At 37.6% G+C, this 26893-nt stretch overlaps 2 protein-coding genes across 2 annotated transcripts in view; both read right to left on the bottom strand.

Moving 5' to 3' along the window:
- LOC139726184 (upstream stimulatory factor-like) overlaps positions 1-26324 on the bottom strand; it is a 43025-nt gene extending 16701 nt beyond the window's left edge. Inside the window, exons 1-4 of the mRNA XM_071637255.1 lie at positions 26135-26324; positions 25497-25558; positions 21361-21416; positions 18847-18975 (exon numbers count right to left, since the gene is read on the bottom strand). Of these exons, the coding sequence (XP_071493356.1) occupies positions 18847-18975; positions 21361-21416; positions 25497-25558; positions 26135-26172 (285 nt within the window). The 5' untranslated portion in view covers positions 26173-26324. The remainder of the gene's footprint in view (positions 1-18846; positions 18976-21360; positions 21417-25496; positions 25559-26134) is intronic.
- On the bottom strand, positions 6302-15361 carry LOC139726204 (uncharacterized). The gene is made up of 10 exons (XM_071637272.1): positions 15267-15361; positions 14626-14672; positions 12928-13030; positions 12519-12592; positions 11413-11494; positions 10795-10883; positions 9968-10028; positions 9159-9254; positions 8556-8672; positions 6302-8265 (listed from the first exon to the last, which is right to left on the bottom strand). Exons 1-10 carry the CDS (start codon positions 15359-15361, stop codon positions 6684-6686), a joined length of 2346 nt encoding a protein of 781 aa, XP_071493373.1. The 3' UTR covers positions 6302-6683.
- Positions 26325-26893: the final 569 nt, after the last annotated feature.

The raw sequence follows: 26893 nt of genomic DNA, 5'->3' as shown, positions 1-26893 counted from the left end.
CTACAGTCATCAATGAACTACTGTAACTCATAGTGTTAACTTAGCTCTATCACTTCTGGTTCTAGAGAAGAAGATTTTTACAGATTCCTTAATTTTGGGGGGTTTGGGCCCCCTGGGGGCCCCCTGGGTGGGGCATGGTGCCCATTTTAACAAATTGAGTTCCTAACCCCCTAGGGATGCTACCTGCCAAGTTTGATGAAAATCGGTCTTGGGGTTTTCAAGAAGAAGATGAAAATGTAAAAAGTTTACAGACAACGCACGCCGGACGAAGGGCGATCGCAATAGCTCACTTGAGCCTTTGGCTCAGGTGAGCTTAAAAATCCATGTCTGGCAACTTTTTGTATGTTTTGTGGTGCAGGGTCACATATTGCAATTGAGCAGATTTTGTTTTCATAGTTTTTTCTTCAGTTTTTTATATTACTGTAATATAATTCATACACTTGCCACTGTCATACATCTCCAATGACTGTTTTGATATGTGTGTGTAAGAAGTGCAATGAGTAAAATATATCATGTTTTTTTTTTTACTTGCCAGATTGTGTTAATACAGAGTATAGTAATATAAATTTGTTGTGTGGAAAAACAAAAGCAAAAAGCTCTCATAGACTTGCCATTGTCATAATCTCTTCTGACCATTCCGGTTCATGTATGAAAAGTGCAGAGAGAAATAATTTTATGTTTTGTTTACTTGCCAGATAGTGCTTTTGATATTAACTCTTTATGTGCCGTGGTGGAAACCCCCTGTGTGCCACGTTATTCTGAGACACGAAGGTAGTCATGCTTTGAGAAAGAATTTTGTTTTTCCGATCTGCATAACTTCTACAAATTTCTGCTAAGATGGGCATAATAGTAGGCGAAGTCAAAGAGGAATGGCAAGCTTTGTTATGATATAAATTGTATGACAAATCTATTTTCGATTCTTCTTTTGAATGACCAGTTTCTACATTACTGTAAAGGCATGACTTTTGCACATAAAACCGTGACAGAAACTTAGAATGTACAAGCAAATCTAGTTGGGAACATCGCTTGATAGTTGACCATTACATATAATGCAAGTCATATATAAGAGGAACAAAAGCACGAGAAACGCTTTCATTGTGCCGCGGGATTAGCAGTAATAAGCGGTTTATCGATCGGTCTTGGCGGCTGTGTTTGTTGAGCAGAATATGCGAAGTTGGCACGCCGTCGACTGAGCCGGACATGTGAACGTGGCACATAAAGAGTTAATGAGTTATGTGTGCCAAAAAAAAAGAAGAAAGAATGCATTCGTAGACTTGCTGCCATCTTACATCATCCTTCAACCATTCTGATACAAGTATAAAAAGTTTATTAAATGAGTAAAGAAATGTCGCATACACTTTACAAAAAGTGGAGTAGTGTGTGTGAAAAATAAAACTTCCATTTAATCTAACAGCCAGTTGCTTCTAAATTGTCGATTTTGTCGACAGTGTAGTCATGATTGACCAGATTTTGTTTTCAAAGTTTTTTCTTCAGTTTTTATAGTACCGGGTACTGTAATATATATTCATACACTTGCCACTGTCATATATCTGCAATGACTGTTCTGATATGTGTTTAAAAAGTGCAATAAGTAAAATACAGCTGTATATCTTTTTTTTTTTTTTTTTTTTTTACTTGCCAGATTGTGTACCAGTACTAAAGTGTAGTGATATAATGCATTGTGTGAAAAACAAAAACAAAAAGCTTTCGTAGACTTGCCACTGTCATAATCTCTATTGACCATTCCGATACATGTATGAAAAGTGCAAAGAGAGAAAAAGTTATGTTTTGTTTACTTGCCAGATAGTGCTTTTGATATTAATGAGTTGTGTATGAAAAAAAGAAATATGCATTCAAAGACTTGCTGCCATCATTCATTATCCTTCAACCATTCTGATACGAGTATAAAAAGTAAAAAGTTTATGAAACAAATTACAAAAAGTCAAGTTTTGTGTGTGTGTGTGTGGAATATAAAACTTGCATTATTTTAAATCTAACAGTCGGTTGCTTCTAGATTGTAGACTTGTTAGATCATTACAAGTTCCCCTAGAGCCAATAATATACTGCCCATTTTTTTTTTTTTTGTTCTACATGTATATATAAACGGTAATATGCAATTGTAGGATATTCTGATAACCCCATCTATGCACAAAATTCATATTTTGGTAGTCTAACTCATGAATTGAGAGTAGTCAAGAATGAGAAAATGTCATCTTTTATTTGAGCCTAACCAGTCCCACACATGAGTCAAATGCAGACTATCTTTATGAGAAATATCAAGACAGCCTTCATTTGGCAATGCTTTTGATGTTGATGATTAAATATCCACTATTTCATATGCAGATCGACAGTGTTTAATTGAAAAGCATTGCAAAATTTGTTTCTATTGTAATGCAGGACACCTCAAGCGTCATTTTAAGTAATTGCGCAAAAATGTTGACAGTTTGAACGATGCAATATGGATTTACACCTTATGAAAATGAACCATTTGCATCGATGAGAGTTTTATACATTTGTATAATTTCCACTGCCATTCTTTTCCCTTTCATGTGTATTCAGTGATGTAAAAAGACTCAAGAATTAGAAATGCCATGCCTTGTTTTCAATACGAGTACTTGCCAGATTACCAAATCGGTAAAAAAAAATACAACTTGCTCAAAGTACTGACCTCTGGTATGTGTAGCTACATATACAGTACATTGTATGTAGTAATTTGTTTTGTTGTGCAAATATGTCAGATAAGGACAAATGTATGTTTGAAATGCAGAGTACATTAGGCTATGCATGTATATGTATACTCATATACATGTACATGTAGATGTACAAGTGTATGTAACCCTTTCATGTGTATTCAGTAATGTAACAAGACTTGAGAAATGCCATGCCTTGTTTTCAATATGAGTACTTGCCAGATTACCAAATCGGTAAAAAAAAATACTACTTGCACAAAGTACTGACCTAACTGTTATTTGTAGCTACATATACATTTGTACAGTACATTGTATAGTAATTTGTTTTATTGTGCAAATATGTCAGATACAAACCTGTTTTAAATGCAGAGTACATTAGACTATGCATGTGTATATATATACTCATATACACGTACATGTAGATGTACAAACTGTACATGTATATCCCTGTCATGTGTGTAAAAAGACTCGAGAAATGCCATGCCTTGTTTTCAATACGAGTACTTGCCAGATTACCAAATCGGTAAAAAAAATACTACTTGCACAAAGTACTGACCTCTGGTATGTGTAGCTACATATACAGTACATTGTATGTAGTAATTTGTTTTGTTGTGCAAATATGTCAGATAAGGACAAATGTATGTTTGAAATGCAGAGTACATTACACTATGCATGTATACTCATCATGTAGATGTATATAAAAATTGTTGAAAAACATTATTTTGTTGAAGTTACATATTTTTCTCTTGAAAAAGTCACAGTATGCCGACTGCATAGTCTTTCTACTTTTGTTATGCAAATAAGTTTGTTTTGTTTCAGATTAATGTCATGTTCTGTAGTACATAGTGAATGGTTTTGTGCGGGTATCTTTCCTTGGAGTCGTACTTTTGCAACACTAGTATTTTATGGAGTCTTTCATGGATTGTTTAAAACTGCTAAAACTGTGCTATAAATTGTATTCAATTCTTCCTGGGCATTTCCATGTAGGTGTGCTTTTGTTTAGTGGCATGCAAAATATGTACTTGATTGAATATGCAAAAATACTCATTAATATCAAGTATTTACCTGCCTATGTGTATGTTATCAGCTCAGAGTTATATAAGTTGTTTGGCTGTTATTATTCATAGATACAAAGAAAGTAGTCATTATTGTGTCATCAAATTTTCTACAAATGTAAATGTACATATGCATATGTGCAAGTACATGTGGCTCACTTGTGGAACTCAAGGAATATTTGTAAGTTTTCCTCTTTATTAACAGTCTTTGACCTGTTTATTTGTGTCAAATTTTTGCATGGCAGCGTAGCAAATGTTGTTTCTGACAACCTGTAGAAGCTTGTCTAAGATACACATTGTATGTCTGACAGAGCAAAAAGTGATGGTGGATAAGCTTTACAAACTTTGGCAGGAAGTTTATGACATTTTTTATGAACACTTTATACTGTACATTGTTTTCATGAAAAAATAAAACCAAAGATTATACTTGGATACCCAAGAAATGTACAAATTGTCATTATGTGGAGGTTATACTTGTACTTGAAATGGATGATGCATGCATGTATTGACCCCGGGTGATCAAAGATTGAATCAGTAGTAATACTGTAGTCAAGGGGTTAACTGACGTGTTCTTTTTTGTTTAAGTAGCTTGATTGATTCAAACAATTGATTAAAGCATGTAAAAATAGCATGTAGGATGGAATATTCTGTGTAGTATAACAGCTGTATGTGCTAAAATAGAACAAGAAACATTCATAATTCTTCACATTTCATGTACATCTACAACCAATACAAAACAACTTTGGTGGCTGGATTTGTGTGCAAAGACATGTGATTATGAGATGTGTCTCGAGACTGAAAAAACAAACAAACTATAAACCTGTATTGGGGTTAACTATTATGGAAATGACCAAAATACCACAGGTGTAAATTCTCAACACTGACAATAGGCGATATCAAGTGATATCGAATGAAACCTCCGATATCGAACCTCTAGGGCCAGGGTAGGGACTTCCAGTTATTGAATTGCGTGTGTGCTTTTCGATTTGAGAACTTGCCAGCTTTGTTTTGGATCCAAAGAAATACATTTGTTTAGACTTTAGTTTGTTTATTTCCCGAATATAACTATCCATTACACCATGGGGGTTTTCTGTGAGGCAGCAGAGTGTACAAGTTCTGCTGATGCTAAAAGGAAAAAACTGGATAAATATCCGTGCGCCAAGCAGTAGAGGTGCACCGCATGTACACAGGCCGTGCATCGAGCTAGCTCGCGCACATGAAACCGGAAGTTATGCCCGGCCAGAGAGGTTTGATATCTGAGGTGTCGTATGATATCACTTGATATCGCCTACAGTATTGTTGGTGGCGAGAATTGAGGAATGAGTTCTGATAAATTTGAGAGTTGTGCATGGTTCTGCTCACAAGTATACACATCAACACTTGGGACAATCACATCAAAACACACACACACACATACAAATATGGATCTCTGCACAGGGGAGATACATATAGATAAAATCAGGTCTTGGAAGTATGAATGAAATGCAGGTTTCATCTGAAATTCCATTAAGGATTTACAAGTGAATAACTGTACTTGTAGATGAGCATTGTTGTTACATGGCATGACAAGATCATGCACCTGACACTTGTATCAATGAGCACATGGGATGGTTGTACACCTGCCCCTGAGAAACTTTCAACAGACACAAAATCAGAGTTACAATGAGGGATGGACAGAATGAGAAATTGAGAAAAAATGGGGTTATTCTAGATGACTATAAAAATTGACCTGAAACATTCTTGTCACATGACCTTCGACCTGCATAGACAGACAGATGTTCAGAGGCATGGACATAAAGAATTTGGATCACTGTCAACGTTATATGTCTCTGTGAACATCCTTTCCGGTGACACAAAATTAAATCAAATTGTTTGCTAATGTATCAATCTATAGTGCTAAATAAAGTACATAAACATTTATGTCCAGCTACATGTATCTGTTTGCACAGAAAAAAAAATACTTTTGTAAAAAAAAAAACAGCAACAAATGTGCAATACAATGAATCGTTTGGAGGACCTCCCAATACTCCCATGGGTAATGTACATGATGATATTTGCTACTTATTTTATAACATTGCAAATTTTAATTCAAAAGAATTGCAGCAAAGTTTGTTTGTGTTTTTAGAAGAATTGCAACACTTTCTGAAGATCAAAACAATGAAAAGCTGAAGTCACCGAAACTAGCTAAGTTTGGCTTAAAAATACATCTATTGAAAAATTTGTTTTCTTTTGATATTTGAAGTTGGTTTCATGAATAACAAGGCATTAGCAATATTGTGTCTCGCCTACTTGCGAAAATAACCAGAAACATATTTTTAATATAATATATGACCTCAAATGACCTTTTACCTTACCATGTCACCCCTGAGGGCAACATAATATGCAGGTCCCCCAAGTGCATCTACAACCCAAGTTTGGTTGAAAAGGGAGCAATGGTTGCGAAGCTATCTATCATAGGGGAGTCTTGCAGGTAAACATTAACGTATGACCTCAAATGACCTTTGACCTTATCATGTGACCTCTTACGGCACCATAACATGAAGGCACCCCCAGTGCATCTATGACCCAAGTTAGGTTGTAATCCAAGCAACTTATGTGAAGTTATTTGTCAAAAGAGAGTCTTGCAGGTAAACTTTAACATAGAAAAGAAAGTCTTGCACATACTCTTTAATATATGACCTCAAATGACCTTTGACATTATCACATGACCTCCAACAACACCATAACATGAAGATACCCCATAGTGCTTCTATCACCCAAGTGTGGCTACCATTGCTGTAACAGTTGCCAAGTTATGCATCATAAGAGAGTCTTGCAGGTAAACTTTAACATTTGTGACGGAAGACAGACGACGGACGGACGACGGACGACAGACGGACGCCATTTGGATCCCTTAGTCTGGCAATACAGTCATGTCTATGTCATGGAAGTACTCTTCTTAAGTAAACCTGCTCTGATGTTCCTTCACAAGTTCCGCTGTTGGTAGTGATGGTTGCATGGCGATCGTGGGGTGAATTCTTCGGGGGTCATCTTCTGCCAGTGAGACATGTTGTGACAGATGCCCAGGTGTTTCGGCTCGCATCCTGAACACTTCCGACATGAGTTGTGGGATGTACGAGTAGGTCTTTGGTTCCTTGATTGGGAAGACTGTGAATTGTTTTGTCCTCTTGTTCCAGCGCTTACCCCACCGCAGACGTCCATCTTCAGTTTTAGCTTGCTTTCGGTCAGCGTGGTGATTCACATCAAGAACAGCCAACAAAACTCTTGTGGTGTAGCCTACTGGATGAAAGTAGGAACGCTTGGTGGCGTACATGAGCAAGGTTGCGTGGAACGACTCCAGGTTGCCAGTATGTCGAAAATCAGTGTAGTAGGGCAAAGACTTCAAGAAGCGTTTGTCCATGATGATCTCTTTGAGTTTTTGGTGTGGAGGACTGCCAGGAGATAGCCAAGGTGTTGTTGCATCCTCAAGCGGTTCATGGTCACATTCCCCGGCTCTACCATCAACGGTGAAGAGCCATTCATGTTCATTGACAACATGATGGAGAACGCCAGCAAAATTACCAGCCAATTTCTCGGAGTCACCTTCGCATGTTTGTGATGAGTGCCAGAAATGGTTACTTATCTTGCGTATCCAGGGTTGTAATGCTGCACAATTCTTCTGTTGCGCTGCAGCACTCAGTTTCTTTACAAGATTTTTGCTCCCATGCCACAGGTCCCATTGGTGTTTTACACTTTGGTACTTGGCTGTTCTTTTCAGGGTAGCAGCAATCTGTGGATGTGCATCGGTAACGACTGACTCAACTTCCACTCTGGTCATCAAGAAGTCCAGGCCTCGTGTGAAGGCAATGCGCTCCATATTGGGTGACTTTCCCGCAGCCTCTTGCATCATCACGGTGTTGGTGTGGAGTATTCTAGACGTTTGCTCATCACAGAATGAGTAGGTGCAGAACGTCGAAGAATGACCCGGCGAGTCTGAACGTCCATCTCCTGAAACAACCACAGGGCCATCATATGTTGCTAACAGTTCTTCTTGTTTCTGTTCATAGAACTTCTTCACGGCTGGAGCGATGTAAAGTCTTTGGATTCTGTCAAATGTTGTTCTAGACAGCATCCTCAAGCTCATGAACTTAGCCATTGTAGCTATCTTTTGGTAACTGTTCCCTGACATTACTATGCATGATGACACCTGCAGATTGCCAGCAAATACACCTTTGTATCTGGGCTGAGATGTCCATGAGGAGCCATGTTTTCTTGCGCATTCCCATATGATGATGATGGCTGTTCCTTTCTGCACAGTTCTATAGGCAAAAGGTTGCCCACACTTTGGGCATGTTGTTCCATACACAGTTTTCACAAGCTCAAGTAGCTTGCCTTCAAACACAATGCATTTCTTTTCATTTATCATTGCCATCTCCTCTGCTTCCTTTCCATCATCTTCATCATCGGAGACATCCTCGGTGGCACCAAGCTCATGGTCAAACACATGTAGGTCCAGTCCTTCTAGTATTTCATCCTCCACTCTGCATAAACAACATTGGAAAATGTATGTCAGCACTTTTTGCATATAAAGTTTGTAACAACTGTCATGTACAAATTAATCACTGAACTTACTCTTTTCTACTCAATAATGAGAAGGTCAAAATATGATCCATGTGTATAGTTATCTGAATATTTACAAAATTTGCACTGTCTTGTGATATTATAAATTTTGAAATTATTCAATGTTAACACATTGTGATGCTCAAGTTTGTGGAATAAGCTTTTCCAGTTACTACGAATCTTGATTAATAAAACACTAGACTTAACATACACAGAGGATGTCTCAGAAGCAATGGCCTCATATTCAGGATATGTCTGCTGCTGAGGACGAGAAGGAAGGTAATCTGTGTCAGAATCCGTGTCCGCCAACACCATGGGCTGCCGAACTCTGTGTTGAAAGGCAAGAATGAGAAAAAAAAAAGACATAAGTATTTAACTAACCTAATATATAGTGCATACAAATATAATGTATTCTTGCATGTCTTCATGCACTTTATTGAAGGGTGCTACATGTATATGCACCAGAAGTAAAAGGATGTAGGTTCATATCTGGAATACTTGTTGAAATATATGTTTAAACATATATATCTATCTGCTTCATATAACTTAGTATTTCACCAAGTAATCCCAAAAGTATGTGACTGCAAATGAAAATCCCACTCCTCTGTTACAGTTTGTAGGACAAATAACAATACACATTTTCACCAGGATTTCAATGGAACATGAGGTACCAAGTTGATGGGAATATTGATAATTTTAAAAGATTATACTTGATACAAGACTGTCAAATTTATTTTCATAGGACTGGGTATATTTCTTCACTCAGAACAAGGGTTGAGGTTTAAGTGTGCAGTTCAACAAGTGTAATACATACTGTGAAGGAATTCCAGAAGCAGTGCCACCTGTTGAGGGAGGTAGGTCACCTGGATCCAGGTCAGGCACTGTGGTTGTAATATTTGGCACTTCATGTCTGTATTAAAGGACAGGAAGAACATAACAAATATGGTCACTTATGCCACCCAAAAGATAATTTGAGAGAGGTGCTGGAATAAATGCACATTTTGCAATGGAATGGTGGGTGGGGGCTGAGCATTTACCCCTCATGCATTCATTACTTGAGAAAAATTTGATGTTTGAAGTTACAATATGACTTGAACATTCATTCCAAAACTTATCAGAGCATCTACATATAAGGTAGTTTCATCAGAAGAAAGTCTTAACCAGATCCAATGTGTAAAGATGGACAATGTTGGACAGCTAGACAGACACACAGTCTGCATATATTGCTTTCATGGCAACCGAAAAAAAAATAACAATAATAATGAAAAAATAAATAATTAAATAACAATACATTGTATTATGAAATGCAGTCACATCCATGCACATGAGAAGGTTCATGCCAAAAATACATATAAAATTATCATTCAAGTACCTATGTCTTATACTTTCTGAGGTTAGATATTGGTAAAGTTTTCTGGGATCTTAGTGTATAATAAAAACATACAAAATCACATAATTTCTTGGTGCGAGCATTCTGCCCGCCATCTGAATAAGATATTTTATCATTGTCCTATGTCCAGCAACTACCAACACTACTGGTTTTCCCATAAATACTTTAATCAGTTGTCCATTACACCTATTGTCTGTTGCAAGGAAGAAAAGAAAACACACACACAAACCAACCTTCCTGAAAAAGATGGGAGGAGGGCCTTCCGTGTTCGTGGAGTTGATGCTTGGATTGGTTCTGTACAATCAATGAAAGTACGGAATGAGTAGTTGTAAATCATTTCTCATGAAAATAGTATACAATCAAATACTTTGCTCTGGTGATGTGATATATTAATGTGAAATAAGTTTTATTTTCTATGTTTCTATTTTTCTTTGTACATGCTGTAGTTGCACTCTATTAAAATGAATATGAGATACTTCTTTACCACTGAAGGAGTCAGTCGCTTTGCTTCGTAGAAGAGTAGTTTTGATGACTAAGAAATACTGTCAGAAATTTTTCAAAACTGACAAGATGACAGTTACAACTTAAAGCTTGTGCGTAAATTTTTGCTGCATTCTCGTACTGTAATCCCACTTTCAATGTTTTCCATGATTATTCATCAATGCAAGATGCTCTTTAAGCGACATTTTATGATTTTTTTCTTTCAAGTATCACGCAACTTTTGAGACCTAATTTGTTGCTCCTGAGCATACCATTTTTAAGCCATGCCTCTTTAAGATTCTTTTTCTTTCATAAATTAGAATACATTTATATAAAATACATTAATCAAAATGTGAAAAGTCTAACTACACAGTCTTGTGGATTACATCATCTCCTTTTGTGCAAATTTTCCTGAGAATTGCGCAATCCACCACCGTGATCTGAAGGATTTTGCCCTGCCCCCCCCCCCCCCTCCCTCCACTTAAATAACTATATCTTTGATAGGCTGTGCGAGGTTTGAGGGCAGAGGTCATTATTTTATTTCATCTTTTTTTTTTAGTGGATTTTGCATTTTGCTCACCAAACAAGGTTTCCTCGGGACTGGCTATGGTGGGAATGTTTACTGCAGATGAGGAGGCTTCTTCGGAATCTCTAGACAGCAAGCCTGATCTGTGGTATGATGGAAAGGGTAACATACAATTTCAACACAAACATAATATAACATGAAATCATATACAGTGTAATATGTAAAAACAAAGATAATTACTCTAATAACAGTGACAATATGAAAAAATAATAAAAATAACAATACTACAGTAACTAATACTAAAACTATAATGATAAAATCTAATGAGATTTCAGGAGATTAAAGATCACATATGTGAAGGAACTAAAAGAAAATAAAATGAAAATTTTTAAAAAGATATAAATATTGTCAATTCTGAATTAAAAATTGTTTCTATGTTTTTAACCACATGGTAAAAATTTGGCACTGGAAACAAAAAATCTAGATGCAAATTTTCTTGTTCTCTAATAATACACAAAGTAGGCCTACATATATATACTTTCACATATCCCAACAACTCAATCTCCCACATTTTTACTTTTATTGCACACATTCACTCACCTATTATCAACATCAATTGATACGATATTGTTAAACTTTCTAAGAAATACACATAGTATGTACAATACAAACCTGAAGTAAGTGTGGTCATGGTGCAATCCTGAAGTACTACAAGTCTGGGACGTAACTCCAGGGGGTGGCAATGTGGCGATGTCTTCACAAATAAACATAATTTGGTAATGTGTTAAAAAAGCTGTATTTTTTTCTTCTTCTGTTACATGGTATTATGGTTGCTGATAGGCCTCTTTAATCCTTTTTTTTTTCATTACTTCAAAGGGTTCATAAATAAATTTGTACTACATGTGATATGCAAACATCTACTGCTTGTATGAAGTATTAGCAGAGACTCCAACTCTCCCGTTTTCGACGGGAGATCTCCCGCCGAAAACCCATTTTGGCAAAATCTCCCGTTCTCCCGTTTGAGATTTGATTTCTCCCGCCCTGGCTCTGTGTCTCCCGGTGGAAAGGATTTCTTACTTATTGCTATCGTATGTTGAAAAAATAAGCCTTAGATAGCACCAGAGAACATCTAGAACCCTATAGGAACTTCGCGCTTCACACACATCAACTTGGAGTCTCCTGTTCGCTAGGGGTTTCGGGCGGGAGAATCTCCAGATCAGAAGGTGCTTGGGGTTGGAGTCTCTGTATTAGCCCCACAGAAAAATTGTTAGATACACTCAACTCTCCAAACATCAAAGGTCTATTCATGGTCCCTTCTCTTTATATTGTGTTGTTTATAACTCTTCACGAGTCAAATTTTTCCCAAGACAATAATTAAGCTATTTCTTTTGTCCAACAGAATCAACTTAGGCAAAACTAAATACAGCTGGGTAAAATTATTTTAAGGTTTAGCATACACACAAAATCTATTGCTCCAGTTACAGTAACTTACTGAGGTTATTCAAGTATGTTTATAAAGTCTGAGGTGAATTCTTCTTTACATGTCTGTAGGTACACGTACCTATAGAAATTGTGAGTGCATAATGGAGTGGCTCATCCACCTCAATGTGTACAGATAGCTCTTTACATGATAAGATGTCTTTTACTGTACAATAATGGCTTGATTGTCTCACATCTTGATGATTCCTTTTTTTACGCTTCTCAATACTTCTTCACTATACATTATCTACATATCTTTCTCTTTTTTTTTCTAAAGGAAAGAAAAGAAATATTCTTACCACTTCCATCTATGGGAGTTTCTCCTACAGGCATCACTGGCCCTGGCTGAGTCTGTGAACAGGACTTTGCAGAACTGCGTGCACATGGTGAAAAAAGAAAAACATACATTTATGTTGATTCAAACTCTACAAAATAAAATTATGTTCTAAGTACTGATCAATGTACCACACTACCAAGTCCCCCCACATTCAAATGTTTCTGTCTATCTTTTCCTACATGTATCCTATATATAATATACAGATTCAATAATGAGAAGAAACACGACTAGAATTTAGATTGCAAATGTACACGAATGTATATTGATCAAGCAGAATCAACAAAATCTCACAAGGTTGTTTCATATAATACATAAGGTTCTGTGATGCAATTTGCAACACTTTTACAAAGAACTCTGGTTTGTCCTGTTACCTAGAATATGTGTGATCATGGAAGAAACCTTTCCCGATGGAAGTGTCCTCAACAGAACTACTCTGCTGAGTGCTATGTGATACTGATGACAAGTGTGATGAACCTGCAATGAGAATTGGAGGGGAAAATAGAGTTGAAGGACAGTCTAAAAATCACATGTGAAAAATATGTGTAGCCAAATCTTTGCAAGAAAGATATGCTTGAAATGCACACATCACACATTTTTGTATGAAAGGATTTGGGAAAGTATAAACTGAATTCCCACCATGGATAGTTTGTTCAGTTGGTAAATCAAAGATAGGAGGATTACACTGCTGACAGCTTTATGATAGTTTCAAGGAAAAGATCCATTTATGCAGTATTTTTGCACTCTCCATTGTTTTACTAATATGAAGAAGGTGAGTGTTGTATCACCTGCCTGGAATAAAGAAGCATGCCGAAACCCTTTCATTTGACTAGGTAAACTCACAGTTATAGTTCTGTCAGCTTAGTCTGGTGTGAATAATCTTAAAAAAAAAAAACACAACACACAAACTGAACATAGGAACTCATAGTTAAGTACATGGCAAATAAGATGTAATGCCTCCTTCAGGCAGGAGCATAAAGAAATTATTGTCTATCTCCCTCTTACACAAACAAACAAAACACTATTGTCTCAACATTACAGTGTGAAGGATAACCATTATAAGTTAACCTATCACAAGTATCAGTATTTGAGGTTATGTGTGAAAAATGCCCCACAAATTAATGAAAACCGTGGATAGTAGACCTTTGTCCATAGTCAACTCAGTGTAACATCGCAAAGCCATTGGGTTAGCTTTCTACCAAACACTGATAAATACCAATCATATAGGCGTACCTTTGATCAACAAATAAGGGATGTGTCCAATCCCCCCTCGCTTGTAGTTATGCCACTGATACCAATTAATGGTACTTGATGAAGCTCATACCTGTACGTGTTACAAACTGATAGGTTCATTGCCCCTTGACCTATGACCAATATCTGTATTAGAATTCAAACAATGGATTCTTATGAACTGTTGTTCATCGACGACTTTCACACCAATCAACATACCCATTGGACACTCCTATATGAAGATGTGAAGGTAAATAAAACTGTAACTTTCACGTGCAAGGGTATTGTACGTACACTACTGTAACTCTGTAGTACTTATTACCACTGACCTGACACTGTCAGTGTAACCAAACTTTAATGAATTTCAACTGTAAAGGATTAAATTTTTTTTTTTCCCAGAATTTACATATCAACATACTGGTAGAAATTCACATGAAAAGAGTTTACACTTCACCGGATCACTTGAATTTGGCTTCAAGATTATTGGACCAAATGTATTGGAAGTTTGACTATAAATGCAATATAGATGCCTGAAACTTTTGCCAAGTTTATGAAAATTACAATTTGTATATCCAAATTCCTTAACCAAACTTAAAATGTAGGGCCCCTAAATATGATAAAAGAGGAGACTTTGCTATACAGTTAAGTCAATGGGGACAAACAGTATTTGAATCGCAGCCATGAAATCTGGCTATGCAAATTTAACCTGGATTGTTGACGCTAGCAGCTCAGGAAAGTGACCTCTCTGTATCTATCTAGATTCTGCTCCACAGTCAAGACAAATTATACATTTGCACATGAAATACTTTAAATTCTCAATACTGTGATGACAAAAAACTTACCACTACTTGTGATTCCCTGACTTGACATATGGGATGTCGATGTCAATCTGTATTTAAAAATAAAAAGAGGAAAACTTAACGTTAGAACTATTCATGCATGGGGAAATGGATTTTTACTTTCATTTTTGTACAACTAACCTTCAAGTCGAAGTAGGGCCTAAACTAGAATCTATTATTGTTAGATCTATCATCTTTGAACCTATAGTTCCCCTGTTTAAACATTAGAGTTCTACCAGATCTATTGGGTTAGACTACTGTACATGTATGATGGAGCTTGCGATAGATCTATTCAATTTTTTATAATTTATTTGCAAATCCTAAATCATATTCTTGGGGAATTTGCATAACATGATTGATATGAAAAACTTCTCATTTAATGGGACTAGGTTTCTAATGACATTTGCTGCCTACTGCTGGGTCAGTTTTTAAGAAGCGATAAACTGACCCAGCAAATGTCATTTCAATTACGGCATTATCATAATTTGACATAAAATGAGAACTTAGAGAAGTTTTTCGCGGAATTATACATAGAAAAATAGGCCTACTTGTCGATCAAATGCAAAGGCCCTAAAGTTACTGATACTAGATTAGAAAAAGTCATTCCACTTCAATCATTTCTTCATGTGTAGACTTCTACTTACACATCATCTGGATCTGGATTCCTTGGAGTTGTTGACTTGGCCAGCTGGGGTTGCTTGATTGGCGTGAGCCGTGGCAACACAATTCCACCGTGCATGTTGTAACATGAATTTGCCCATTCTAAATTCCTGCAAAACTGTTCATGCAACTCCAGCAAGTGGAAAGCAAATTTTTCATCGGCACGCTGACGCTGAAGCCTCCCCCTTTGCATCTGGTCTCTTACTTGTCTTCCAGCTATGAACACGTCTCTCTGCGTTCTCCACTTGTCGATAGCGTCAAACAAGTAGATACGTTGCCTCGAGTTGGACGGCTGTTTGATCTCCATTGTGAGGTTTCATTACTAAACCAAAGCCAAGGCTAAGCCGAAACAGTACAGCACTTTTTATTGCAAACAGTACACGCATACCACACACAATATTGATATTGACATACCGGTACCGACGACTTTCTATCAACTTTGTTATGTTACGATCCGGCCCAACGTACTGTAAGCTGTACGTATACTAGTAACACATGCAGCTGACGCAGCAGACAACATTGCACGATGAGATCATAACAACCTGCCATATGGCCATATGCATTGCAACTTGCTATACATGAAGCTTAGAGTTTTAATATTTCTTCATCAAAGCATATTTAAAAATACCAAATATTAAACAACGTAATATATGAATAATATATGATATTGTTATATAATATTTTAAGACATTTTGAAACATTATTGCTTAGATTGCTGAAATTGGCACTACAGTGCAAATAAACAGAGACTGCTCGACTGGAGCCAGATACGTACATATACGTACGTACGTACACCCGACAGCTCTCTCAGTTGTGTCGCGACCGGGAGAGATTTTCATGCGCATGGCTGTTGTGCGGTTTTGTGCGTGCACCCATTCGGCCCCATTCGGTAGGTATTCGGGGCGTCCATGTTGAAATTACAGTGGACGGCTCGCACGGCTCTCGTGCCCCATCTGGTTTTCGCTGGTGCGCTGCGTAGCGTCGTGTTCGGCATTCGGTACGTACGGGGGTACAATAACGGGAGGAGCAGCTTGTCGTGCTTTTCTACTGAGCTGCGAATCGCCTGCGACGACCGACTGCCTTTAAAACGCAAAATCGCCTTCGTGTGGGAGGGGATATGCCCCTATCTACACCCTCGTGTGCATGCTTTTTCTGTTTGATTGCTGAACAGACAGCGTTCATGATATTCAGTGTAAGAATTAATACAAGAAGACTAGTGTATTCATATTATACCATTTCATAGGCAAATTGTTCAATAATAATCTACACTAAAATATACTGCAACCTTAAACAAGTGGGACTGTTTCAACTCGTTAAAACACGCAAAAACATGCATCAAATTGCACCATTTGCAACATCAAAATGCAAAAAGTTCTCACCGTGGGAGGGGGACACCCCCTCCCACACCCTCCCCTACCCCCTCGCTCGCTCCGCTCGCTCGGGTTTAGTCGCGTTCATGATATTCAGTGAAAAGAATTAATACAAGAAGTGTATCTAAATTATACCATTTTATAGGCAAATTGTTCAATAATAATCTACACTAAACTATACTGCAACCTTAAACAAGTGGGACTGTTTCAACTCGTTAAAACACGCAAAAACATGCATCAAATTGCACCATTTGCAACATCAAAATGCAAAAAGTTCTCACCGTGGGAGGGGGAACACCCCCCTCCCACACCCTCCCCTACCCCCTCGCTCGGGTTCAGTCGCATTCATGATATTCAATGAAAAGAATTGATACAAGAAGTGTATTTGAATTATACCATTTTATAGGCAAATTGTTCAATAATAATCTACACTAAAATATACTGCTACCTTAAACAAGTGGGACTGTTTCACGTCGATAAAACGCGCAAAAACATGCATCAAATTGCACCATTTGCAACATCAAAATGCAAAAAGTTCTCACCGTGGGAGGGGGACACCCCCCCTCCCACACCCTCCCCTCCCCCCTCGCTCGCTCCGCTCGCTCGGGTTCAGTCGCGTTCATGATATTCAGTGAACAGAATTAATGCAAGAAGTGTATTTAAATTATACCATTTTATAGGCAAATTGTTCAATAATAATATACACTAAAATATACTGCTACCTTAAACAAGTGGGACTGTTTCACGTCGATAAAACGCGCAAAAACATGCATCAAACTGCACCTTTTGCAACATCAAAATGCAAAAAGTTCTTACTGTGGGAGGGGGGACACCCCCCTCCCACACCCTCCCCTCCCCCCTCGCTCGCTCCGCTCGCTCGGGTTCAGTCGCGTTCATAAAATTCAGTGAAAAGAATTGATACAAGAAGTGAATCTAAATTATACCATTTTATAGGTAAATTGTTCAATAATAATCTACATCAAAATAAACTGCTACCATAAACAAGTGGGACTGTTTCACATCGATAAAATGCGCAAAACCATGCATCAAATTGCACCATTTGCAACATCAAAATGCAAAAAGTTCTTACTGTGGGAGGGGGGACACCCCCCTCCCACACCCTCCCCTTCCCCCTTGCTCGCTCCGCTCGCTCGGGTTCAGTTGCGTTCATGATATTCAGTGAAAAGAATTAATACAAGAAGTGAATCTAAAATATATACCATTTTATAGGCAAATTGTTCAATGATAATCTACATCAAAATGAACTGCCACTATAAACAAGTGGGACTGTTTCACGTCGATAAAACGCGCAAAAACATGCATCAAATTGCACCATTTACAACATCCAAATGCAAAAAGTTCTTACCGTGGGAGGGGGGACACCCCACTCCCACACCCTCCCCCCCTCGCTCGCTCCGCTCGCTCGGGCTCGGTCGCTTCGCTCCCTCACAGACTAACCGCCCCCCCCTAAGATGAAATCCTGGCTACGCCGTTGCCAGAACTGTAACCAGCCAACATCTGTCTTTCCTTGTAATACTAATCAAGAAACTTTAATACTGTGCACTGACAGGATACTGAATGTGTACTGTACAATCCTTTTTTTGAAATCACCAAATCTGTGTTGAAGTCGCTTGTAACGTTCCATTCCCACTTTCAAAAAGATATTTTCTGTCTGGTCTACTTTGAGCTTCAGGAAACTACTCTTGCATTTGTGTTTGCTTGCTTTGTATTGTTTTGTGTTATTCAGTTGTTCCATCTTGTTTTTCCCTTTGTTTTTGCTTTTCATTTTAATATTTGATTTGTTTTGTGCTGTGTCTCTCATTCTAGGCTGAGAGAGCAGACTATAGTGAATAATTGTATAAGCTGCTATCTTTGCTAGGGTTTGATTTTCGCAAATTTCGCAAATTCACAGTTAACGGCCAATTAAACAACAGTGAACACAACAACAACAAATGTTGCCATATATGCAAGTAATAGTGCATTTATGATTACCTCGGTGCCACTTTGCGAAAATGACTTCTTGCGAAAACAACTTCTTGCACAAATGTCTGTGACCTCCTCATTCGCAAAACTATCTGTATGCAAAAATAATGGCATACACTTGTATATAGAGTACAGTAGTAAACGAAGGGACTATTAGAATTAGATCTTTGTTTTAAAATACTCTCTCATACAGTATGACTGTCTGTCTCACCTGTGTTAAAGCCTGCTGGCCTTGTGGAAAGGTAGTTACCACCGTCTGCGGACTGGCGTCGCTGTCCCCGACCTGCACCACGCGATACGTCACCTGACTCTGACCGTTACTGTCTGTGCGGAACTGATACTATTGAGGGGCGAGAGGAGAGAGGAAGAAAGATGCAGTCACGTGCACGAAGCAGAATGGGGATCACCCCGGGAGGGTTTTTTTCATTGATGAAAGAGATCCTTCCTTCGCGCTCTGTGGCTCAAAGGTTAAACGTACTGAATGGCATTAATACTTGGTCATGTGATCACAATAAGAGTGATAAATTACTTCTCAAGAACTTTCAAGCATATACAAATTTGTACCATGGAAATACTGTGAAGTCACAGCAGGCAGGCAAAAAGATATAGGTGATTTTTCACTTCAAAATCAGAAATTTGAAAGAGGGAAAAGTTTTGGAATCTTAGTGCTTCACATAGTTACTTTTTGGTGACAAGCAACCTGTATATAATAATCTGTCTCAAATTATATGACAATGCCATCAACTATTAAAAAATTCCAATGGTTCAAGAAAAAGAAAAAAAGAGGCATACAACTGCGATACAATTGTACCGTACATAATTCACAAAGCAGTTAAAAAAGAATGGTGAAAAGGGTAAAGGTTTTTCTGACATCATGCAACATAGTAGATCTGTGTGTATACGTCAAGAAGAGAGTTGCTTCTAAAAACAAATTGTAGTTTGATATATATAGAGTAACAACACCGCAAGCACACATGAATAGCATTTATTTAAAAAAAAGACAATCGTATCAGAAAATGATATTTGGTGAGAGAGAGAAAAAAAAATACAGTGGGGTTGGCCAAGAGTGGCGACAAACTACACTGTACACTTCACGTTTCTTCAGTGCACAGGATACTATACACCAACTCCCTACTTGCACAGAGCAGGGAGGTGGGACTCCCTGCACAGAGCAACTACAGTAAAACTTACTGTCTGGCAAAGTAAAAAGTGTACATCATAGTAAAAGACTTTAAAATAGGAACTTGCCCCCCAATGCCCATTTGGGCATCTGTACTGTATATTTTTGCCTGCATTCAACTTTTCTGCGTTGCACTTGAGTCACCATTGACAAAAGTAAAATGCATGTGAAAGTTTTTGTCTGCACAATCCAGTACATGTAGTGGACTCATAATTTTTTCATGGTCAGTAATTCGTGAAAGTTTCATGTCACAAAAAAGGCAGTCAGCTCCAATTCGCACAAAGTTTCATGAAGCGATTGTTTCTGGTTATCTACAGTACATTCTAATAGGGTAATTAATAATTTTTGTAATACCCCCAAGGGCAATTGAATATTCATTACACACATTACTTTGACGATGATTACGTACCCATTAAATGACAAAGGGAAGAATCAGTTACTGGTCAGTATAAATCGTTCAAGGAGTGGGTCTGGGGCGTCTCAGCCTGGTCACTTTCACTTCTATTTTCTATTCATGGTCAGCAGTAAATGTTTGACTTGCAGATCTAACAACACAAAAGATTGAGGTTTTGCTTGTGTGTATTAAGTGTGCAAGGTACAGTGTACACTGTAGATACAGTATTAATATGACATGACAGTTTGCAGCAGATGTTTGTGTTTTGTTTTGTTTTTGTTTTGTTGTTTTACCTGTAGACATACACTTTGTTTGGTACATAAAACACCAGATACAACAATTTACAAGCACTGTTGTGCTAATAGCATAATATACATGTATTACATTGTATGCACTATCCACGATGGGTCTGATGACTGATGTGTTTAAAATCAATTACAATACTATAATTATATCTGATTTGAGTTATGATTTCAATTCATTCATTGATTATTACAGTGTATACATGTATAGAATCATATATTTTGTGGGGCTTATTTTCGCAAATTTCGTGAGATATGTGCTATTCGTGAATTTAATAAAACATGCAAAAATATTGTAATTCTGTTCCTGACAAATCATGTACAAACTTGTAAGCATACAATTTGTACATGTACAACTTGTTTCTCTAATCATTACTGTACTCCACCATCCCGAATTTAAATCAAATGCGCAAAATTGCTGGGAAGTCCCAATTCGCAAGAAAAGTAAAATACACTCTAGTGGCTATGAAATGTCCTTTCTTATCAATGAAACACACAGATCTAGATGTTTGTACTGTAGTACAGTGTACTGCTTTTCAAGTTTTGGGGTGTGTGTGTGTGTGTGTTGTTAGTTCCCCCCCCCCCCCAATACTAGGCATACAGTTAGTATGTACGTGTACAACTGTGTATATCGTAGCACCACGATGTCTACGACGTGTCCTGCATTTGTGATACTGTAAAGTAGTGTCCTGCATTTGTGATAGCAAAGTGTACAAGGTGGCTAGACATGTCTTTGTATTGTAAATGTCAAGCTCAGTGCAGAGGATGAAGCGCTGGGACGCTACATCCACGTTACCTTTCCTTGACTACACTGTTGATGGGCTAGACTAGACGGAACGTTTACAATACCTGGATGTTATCTGCAAACTCTGCTCCCGTACCATCTTCAGCGACAACCTGGTCTCCTGTGGATGTGAATCAAATGAAGAGAATTCACAACATACATTGTAAACTCATCAAGTACTGGGGGAATTCACTGTGGAGAAATTATCACATTGTACTAACTGCTCATCAAATTGACAAATCTCTGAATTTTACTGTGTAGCCTTTATTAAAGAAAGACTAGAGATAGAATTACAGTACACATGTACAAGTGTACATCACTACACTTGTACAATTATTGTACATTGTAGTTACGGTAAATACAATTTTGCACTAATCATGCCCCCCCCCCCAAAAAAAAAAACAAACAAACAAACAAAACAAACAAACAAACAAACAAACAAACAAACAAACCTGTAATTCACCAGAAGGGTTGAGAAATATATTGATTTTAATCTCCTAAAATGTGCTGTCTAATTGAAAAATAAAAAATCAGCTTGAAACTCAGCAGTCTGGAGGCTTTTGATAATTCTGCAATCCACAGCGTATGGATATTGTATGTACAGTGTACATGTACCCATGTACAGTGTACATGTACAATTGTACACTAATATCATGAAAATGCAACTTGTAAAAGGGTTAACATTACAAAAGACAAGTTTTATTCACCATATGAGATATGTGTACATGTAAAATCTTAAACCATGAATGATAGCAATAATGATGATATTGAAATATATTGCATTACAGCAGAATATTGTGGTTTCTGGGGCTGATGAGTTAAAAATGAGTGGACTGCCAAAGTTTTCTGTCGGGTTTTTGCCTGTTCTTGTCTACATGGTCATGTGCACTATTTTTCATGTGTACAGCACAAAGCAAGGCCAGGTACACTTTACAAAGTAGTTTAGAAAGGGCCCTCAATAAATCACACAGCGAAAGTGAATTCCATTGTGCAGGCTGTGCGATAAAGAGTACACATTTCGCAGAATCTTCCTGAATACTACGCATTACACACACAAACACAACAGACTTGAAGCGACAAAAATTGGCACGATGGATTTAGATTTATTTGCAGCAAAGTCATGATTATTTCTGTATCAATTTCCCATGATTTGTGACTGTGCATCACAAACCCTCCCCCCCAAAAACAAACAAACAAACAAACAAACAAACAAACAAAAAACAAACAAACACGGATTTTTAGTTTTAAAAGGGCAATTTCTGAAAGAGCATACATACATGTACAGTACAAACTTGTACTGTAAGCTATAAAGTGATGTAACTCAATATGAAAGGACTTTCCCACCCTTTATATTTTTTTAATGAAAATAAAGTACACACTCTGAAAGTGTTCACCAAGGCACAAGATTTTGAAGTTTAGGGTTTGTACCTGGTATTCGAGCACAATTAAAAATCTCTGTGCTGCAGTCTGTGCAATGAATGGGACAAAAAGAAGGATGTTCAGACAAAGCTCCATAGCAATCACAATGAAGGGATTATCAGGGACTAAGCTGCAATTTGGCACATAATCTTTATAGCACACTTGATTCATTACTAATCCTAAAATTGTAAACTTTAACAGCATGAGCATCATCCTTTCAAAAGTTATTAGAGTTTAAAGTGAAGAGGCCTGAGCCTGTTAAGGGTTTTTTATTTTAACCCATTGAGGACACTATGCTGATTTTGCTACAGCACGCATTTTCCATACACCCTTGTCCCAGTACATACTCGGGACTTGTCCTCAACGAATGAAGAAATGAAAACTACAATATTTAGAGAAGTCTCTATTTAAAGTAATTATACTAATACTGTGTGCACATAATCACACTATTCTACAATTAAAGTGTTGGAAAAATTGGAAAAAAAACCAACACATTTCCCATTCATTTTATGATCCAAAACTTAAGAATCATGAAGAAGAATTGCTCTTTCAGAATATACAATGTATATTAAAAAAATATATTATACAGTACTGACTAGGCTGACCCTTTTCAACTATTTTGAGTCCCCGTGTAATATTGCGTCATGCAACTTTTTCTTAATTTCATGATGCACGGTCACATTTTATCCTTCTGATATTATGAGTTGTTAGATGTTTGGAAGTCAGTGAAACAATTCGTTAACAGCTTTTGTTGCTGCCAATCATGATATCGACAACAGTATAATAAGTTTTCTCACACACATTTAACTCTGTATGTTTTTGTAATAAGCCAATTTTCACAGAGCCCATAAAGCAGCTCAATATTTGAACCTTATGCCAAGATAATGGTACAATAGTATCATATCAGCCATGTCAAGTGCATTATACAATATCTCATAATTCCTGTTATCACAGTCATCCTTGTGCAAGCAGGAGCAGTCTCATCAAATTTCCATGAATCATTCTGAAGTTTTCTTTTACATAATCTTAGAATTTAACCTTGCCCTTCCACCTGGACTTCAAACTCAAACAAATCAAGCTCAGGACTGGACTTTCACACTGTACAATTGTAGATTGTGATTTGTAAAGCTACAGTACAGTAGAAGCACTGTACATGTTGTACAAAATGTATGTGCACAAGAGTACAGTCATACATATCTTACAAAGTGCATACATTGTACTACCTGGTAGTACTAATTGCAGGAAATTATTGATTCTACATGTACAACCATGTACTACACATTGGATTCAAGGGTAGCGCTTGAAGTGCGTAAGGCCGAGGGTCAAACCTTGGAAAATACAATCATGGTTTTTGTTGTGCTTTTATTTTTTCTGTGTTTTTGTTTCTGTTTTGTTTTTTGTTTTTGTATGAGCCAGGCCAAGAGTGTGGGCAAACAAAACTTATCCTTTTTTCCCCCAAACAGTACAATAAATTGTGAATGCCAAGTTTCATTCATTTACAAGACCAGGGCCCTGTTTTATGAAGAGTTAAACTTGATAGTTGATTTCTATCATAGGTCTATGGCTGCCTACATAAGGCGTGTTATAAAAGGAAATTTAAAATCAATTATATCTGTTGATAAAACAGGCCCCTGGTACATGTAGAGAAACTGTAGTGTAACACAGTCACTATTCAACACCATGCATGTATGTATGTGTGCACTCTGTACACACACACTCTAGAGAAACATGAAGCAACAGTGGGCAGCTAAACTTTCTATGAAAGAGAGAGAGAGAGAGAGAGAGGGAGCGTGAGAGGAGCAGACTCAGGTGCTAAAAGGGTGTAGAAATATTACACTGTCTTGGATAATAGTTTGCTCACTTCACAGTATTCACCATACTTTGTAAAGCTCTTTTAACACGGCAGGGGAAAGCAATCTTAGTCCTCATGGGGAATACTGATATTTAAACTTTAATCGTTATGGGGAATAATGCGATTCAAAGCATGGGGTTACAACATCAAACGAAGCTACAATGTATGTATGTGTACTCAAGCTCTTGAAATTGTCAATTCACTACGACAAAACTTACATTTCACATGGTTACGTGACTTCAGACCTTTGATTTTGATGCATTATAATGTACCATAATGCATTCCAAGGTTTAACCAAAATTCAGGCAAATCAAGTCCAGACACCAAGCATAGGAAAACTCTGGATTACATTTATACTGAATTTAAAAAATACAAAATGGGGAAGTAAAAGTGCTCATTGATGCAGGTGGAAGGAAAGACAGAAACAGGGATCAAACAGAGCTACACTGTAGTCTATCAGTGAGAGAAGTTCAGACATTTGTCTGCACACTCAGAGATCAACCTGCACTCTGTCGTATTTAATCACAAGTAAAATACTTTTTATACTATACTTCATTGAACACACACTATATTTAGAAGCTATTCATCCCTAAGAGTGTTTCTCATCAGTGCTTCCATTCAAACAATGTATGTACAATATAGGATGAAAAGCAATGCCTCTGAATACATTTTTACAGTCAATCCCTAATCTACACAGGCCGATACAGGAAGTTTTGTTGTTGTTGTCTGTAAATTTGTGTCTGCAATATCTAACAAAGTCTGTCCCAAGAACATACACACACAAATATATTTGTAGACATACACAAGGCTTGAAATTCATCTCCCTGAAGCACTCCAGAGTAAAATTACATGATGGATCAGGGTCACCAAATGACAGTGACATTGTAACTGTGCATGTTTCCAGGAAGAGATGAAACGTTCGCTACATACCATCTGCTAAATGGACCGTGACGGCACCTTCTTCTCCAAGTTCCTTTTCTTTGTCTTGTGTTCTGCAAATAGGCACACAAAGAACATCCAAAATTCATGAAAAACTTTATCCCAGGCAAGGGTTTCGTTCACGCATGTTTTTGTACCAGCACATTCAAGACGGAGCACATACTCACCTTGCAGTCACAAACATTTACACTGTATGCGATTTAATGCGGGGCAGATGGAAACCTCCCAGACAACTCCACTTCACAGCTGAGGAGGTCCAATATTACACTAACAGCCAGCAGATATTTAAAATGACTGATAAACTAAGTGTCCTGATCGTGTTTCAGAGTATACAATGTAAATGAGAGCATCAAATAAAAATTCAAATGAAACACACAATGGAAGTTTATTACATTTTTTTAATACATCCATCTAAATTGTGCTTTGTCTTAAATATCAAAAGAAAGACAAAATATTGCAAATGAAAAGAAAAATGATGAAACCCCCTGCAAAAAAAAGAAAAGAAAAAAAGTACACGTTTCTTTGTGTTCTTTGGAGGATTCCATGACGTTCCCAATTTCAAATCACAAGACAGGATTTTCTGGAAATGTGCCCACGTATTCCAACTCAAGCAGATGAAAATTGCTCACCGCATTCGCTCATTTCCAAGTAATGACGATTTCGCCATCGTTCCCCTACAGCTCCCAACCACAAAGGGGCAAAATGCACTCCTCCAGATATGAATATCAAATTTCCCCCCTCGCTCATCAAAGAGGCGTTACTACGCGCTCAATAGGGTGCTCGGCTTCAACAAGAATGGCATGGCGATAAATGAGGGCGAAAAAAAGAGAGAGAGCATCATACTACAAACTTACTCCTGGTACTTTGCAAGTGGATGCATACGCAAGTATTTCTTGAGCCCAGGATGGGATGTGGGGGGGGGGGGGGGGATCAAAGGGGTGGAGGGATGCAAGTTGAAAATGGCTCGGAAACTTTAGGAATTGTCATGTGACCTGACCGAGAAGGGGACGGACGTGTGGCAGAATGAGGAGGGGGATTGATGAATGAATGGAAGCAAGGTAGTACCTAGAGGGGAGACTTGAAACCGAAAATCATGCCCCCCTCTTGTGGAAAGTGTCCCTTGCTTCACACATGAATCTTACGCAATTTTCCTACAATGCAAACATTGCTTTCAAAACTGTGGGATGAAAGATCGAGAGCAGACCTTGAGGATGATTCTAAAGGCAAGGCAGGTCATGATACAATGTATGTTATACCACAAGTAATTTAAGCAGCACAGGTTACAACTTTGCTTTAAAAAAAAATCAAACAGCCTACAACATACAATCATGTGATTATAGGAATAAAACTGGATCTACTAAATGAAGAGGAGTTCAAAATGTGACGAT

Source organism: Diadema antillarum, unplaced genomic scaffold (assembly GCF_040938485.1).
Source record: "Diadema antillarum isolate AM-2024a unplaced genomic scaffold, OU_Dant_1.0 seq00000081_RagTag, whole genome shotgun sequence".
In the NCBI taxonomy this organism is placed as follows: Eukaryota; Metazoa; Echinodermata; class Echinoidea; order Diadematoida; family Diadematidae; genus Diadema; species Diadema antillarum.
The sequence above is the reverse complement of the archived record's forward strand: the minus strand, read 5'-3'. Positions and strand labels throughout refer to the sequence as shown.

Coding starts and splice junctions, on each gene's coding strand:
- LOC139726204 (XM_071637272.1), bottom strand. CDS start 15,361: ATGCACGGTGGAATTGTGTTGCCACGGCTCACGCCAATCAAGCAACCC. Junction 10,029..10,794: donor TCCCGAGGAAACCTTGTTTG/GTGAGCAAAATG, acceptor TTGATTGTACAG/AACCAATCCAAGCATCAACT. Junction 8,673..9,158: donor GCTTCTGGAATTCCTTCACA/GTATGTATTACA, acceptor CTTTCAACACAG/AGTTCGGCAGCCCATGGTGT.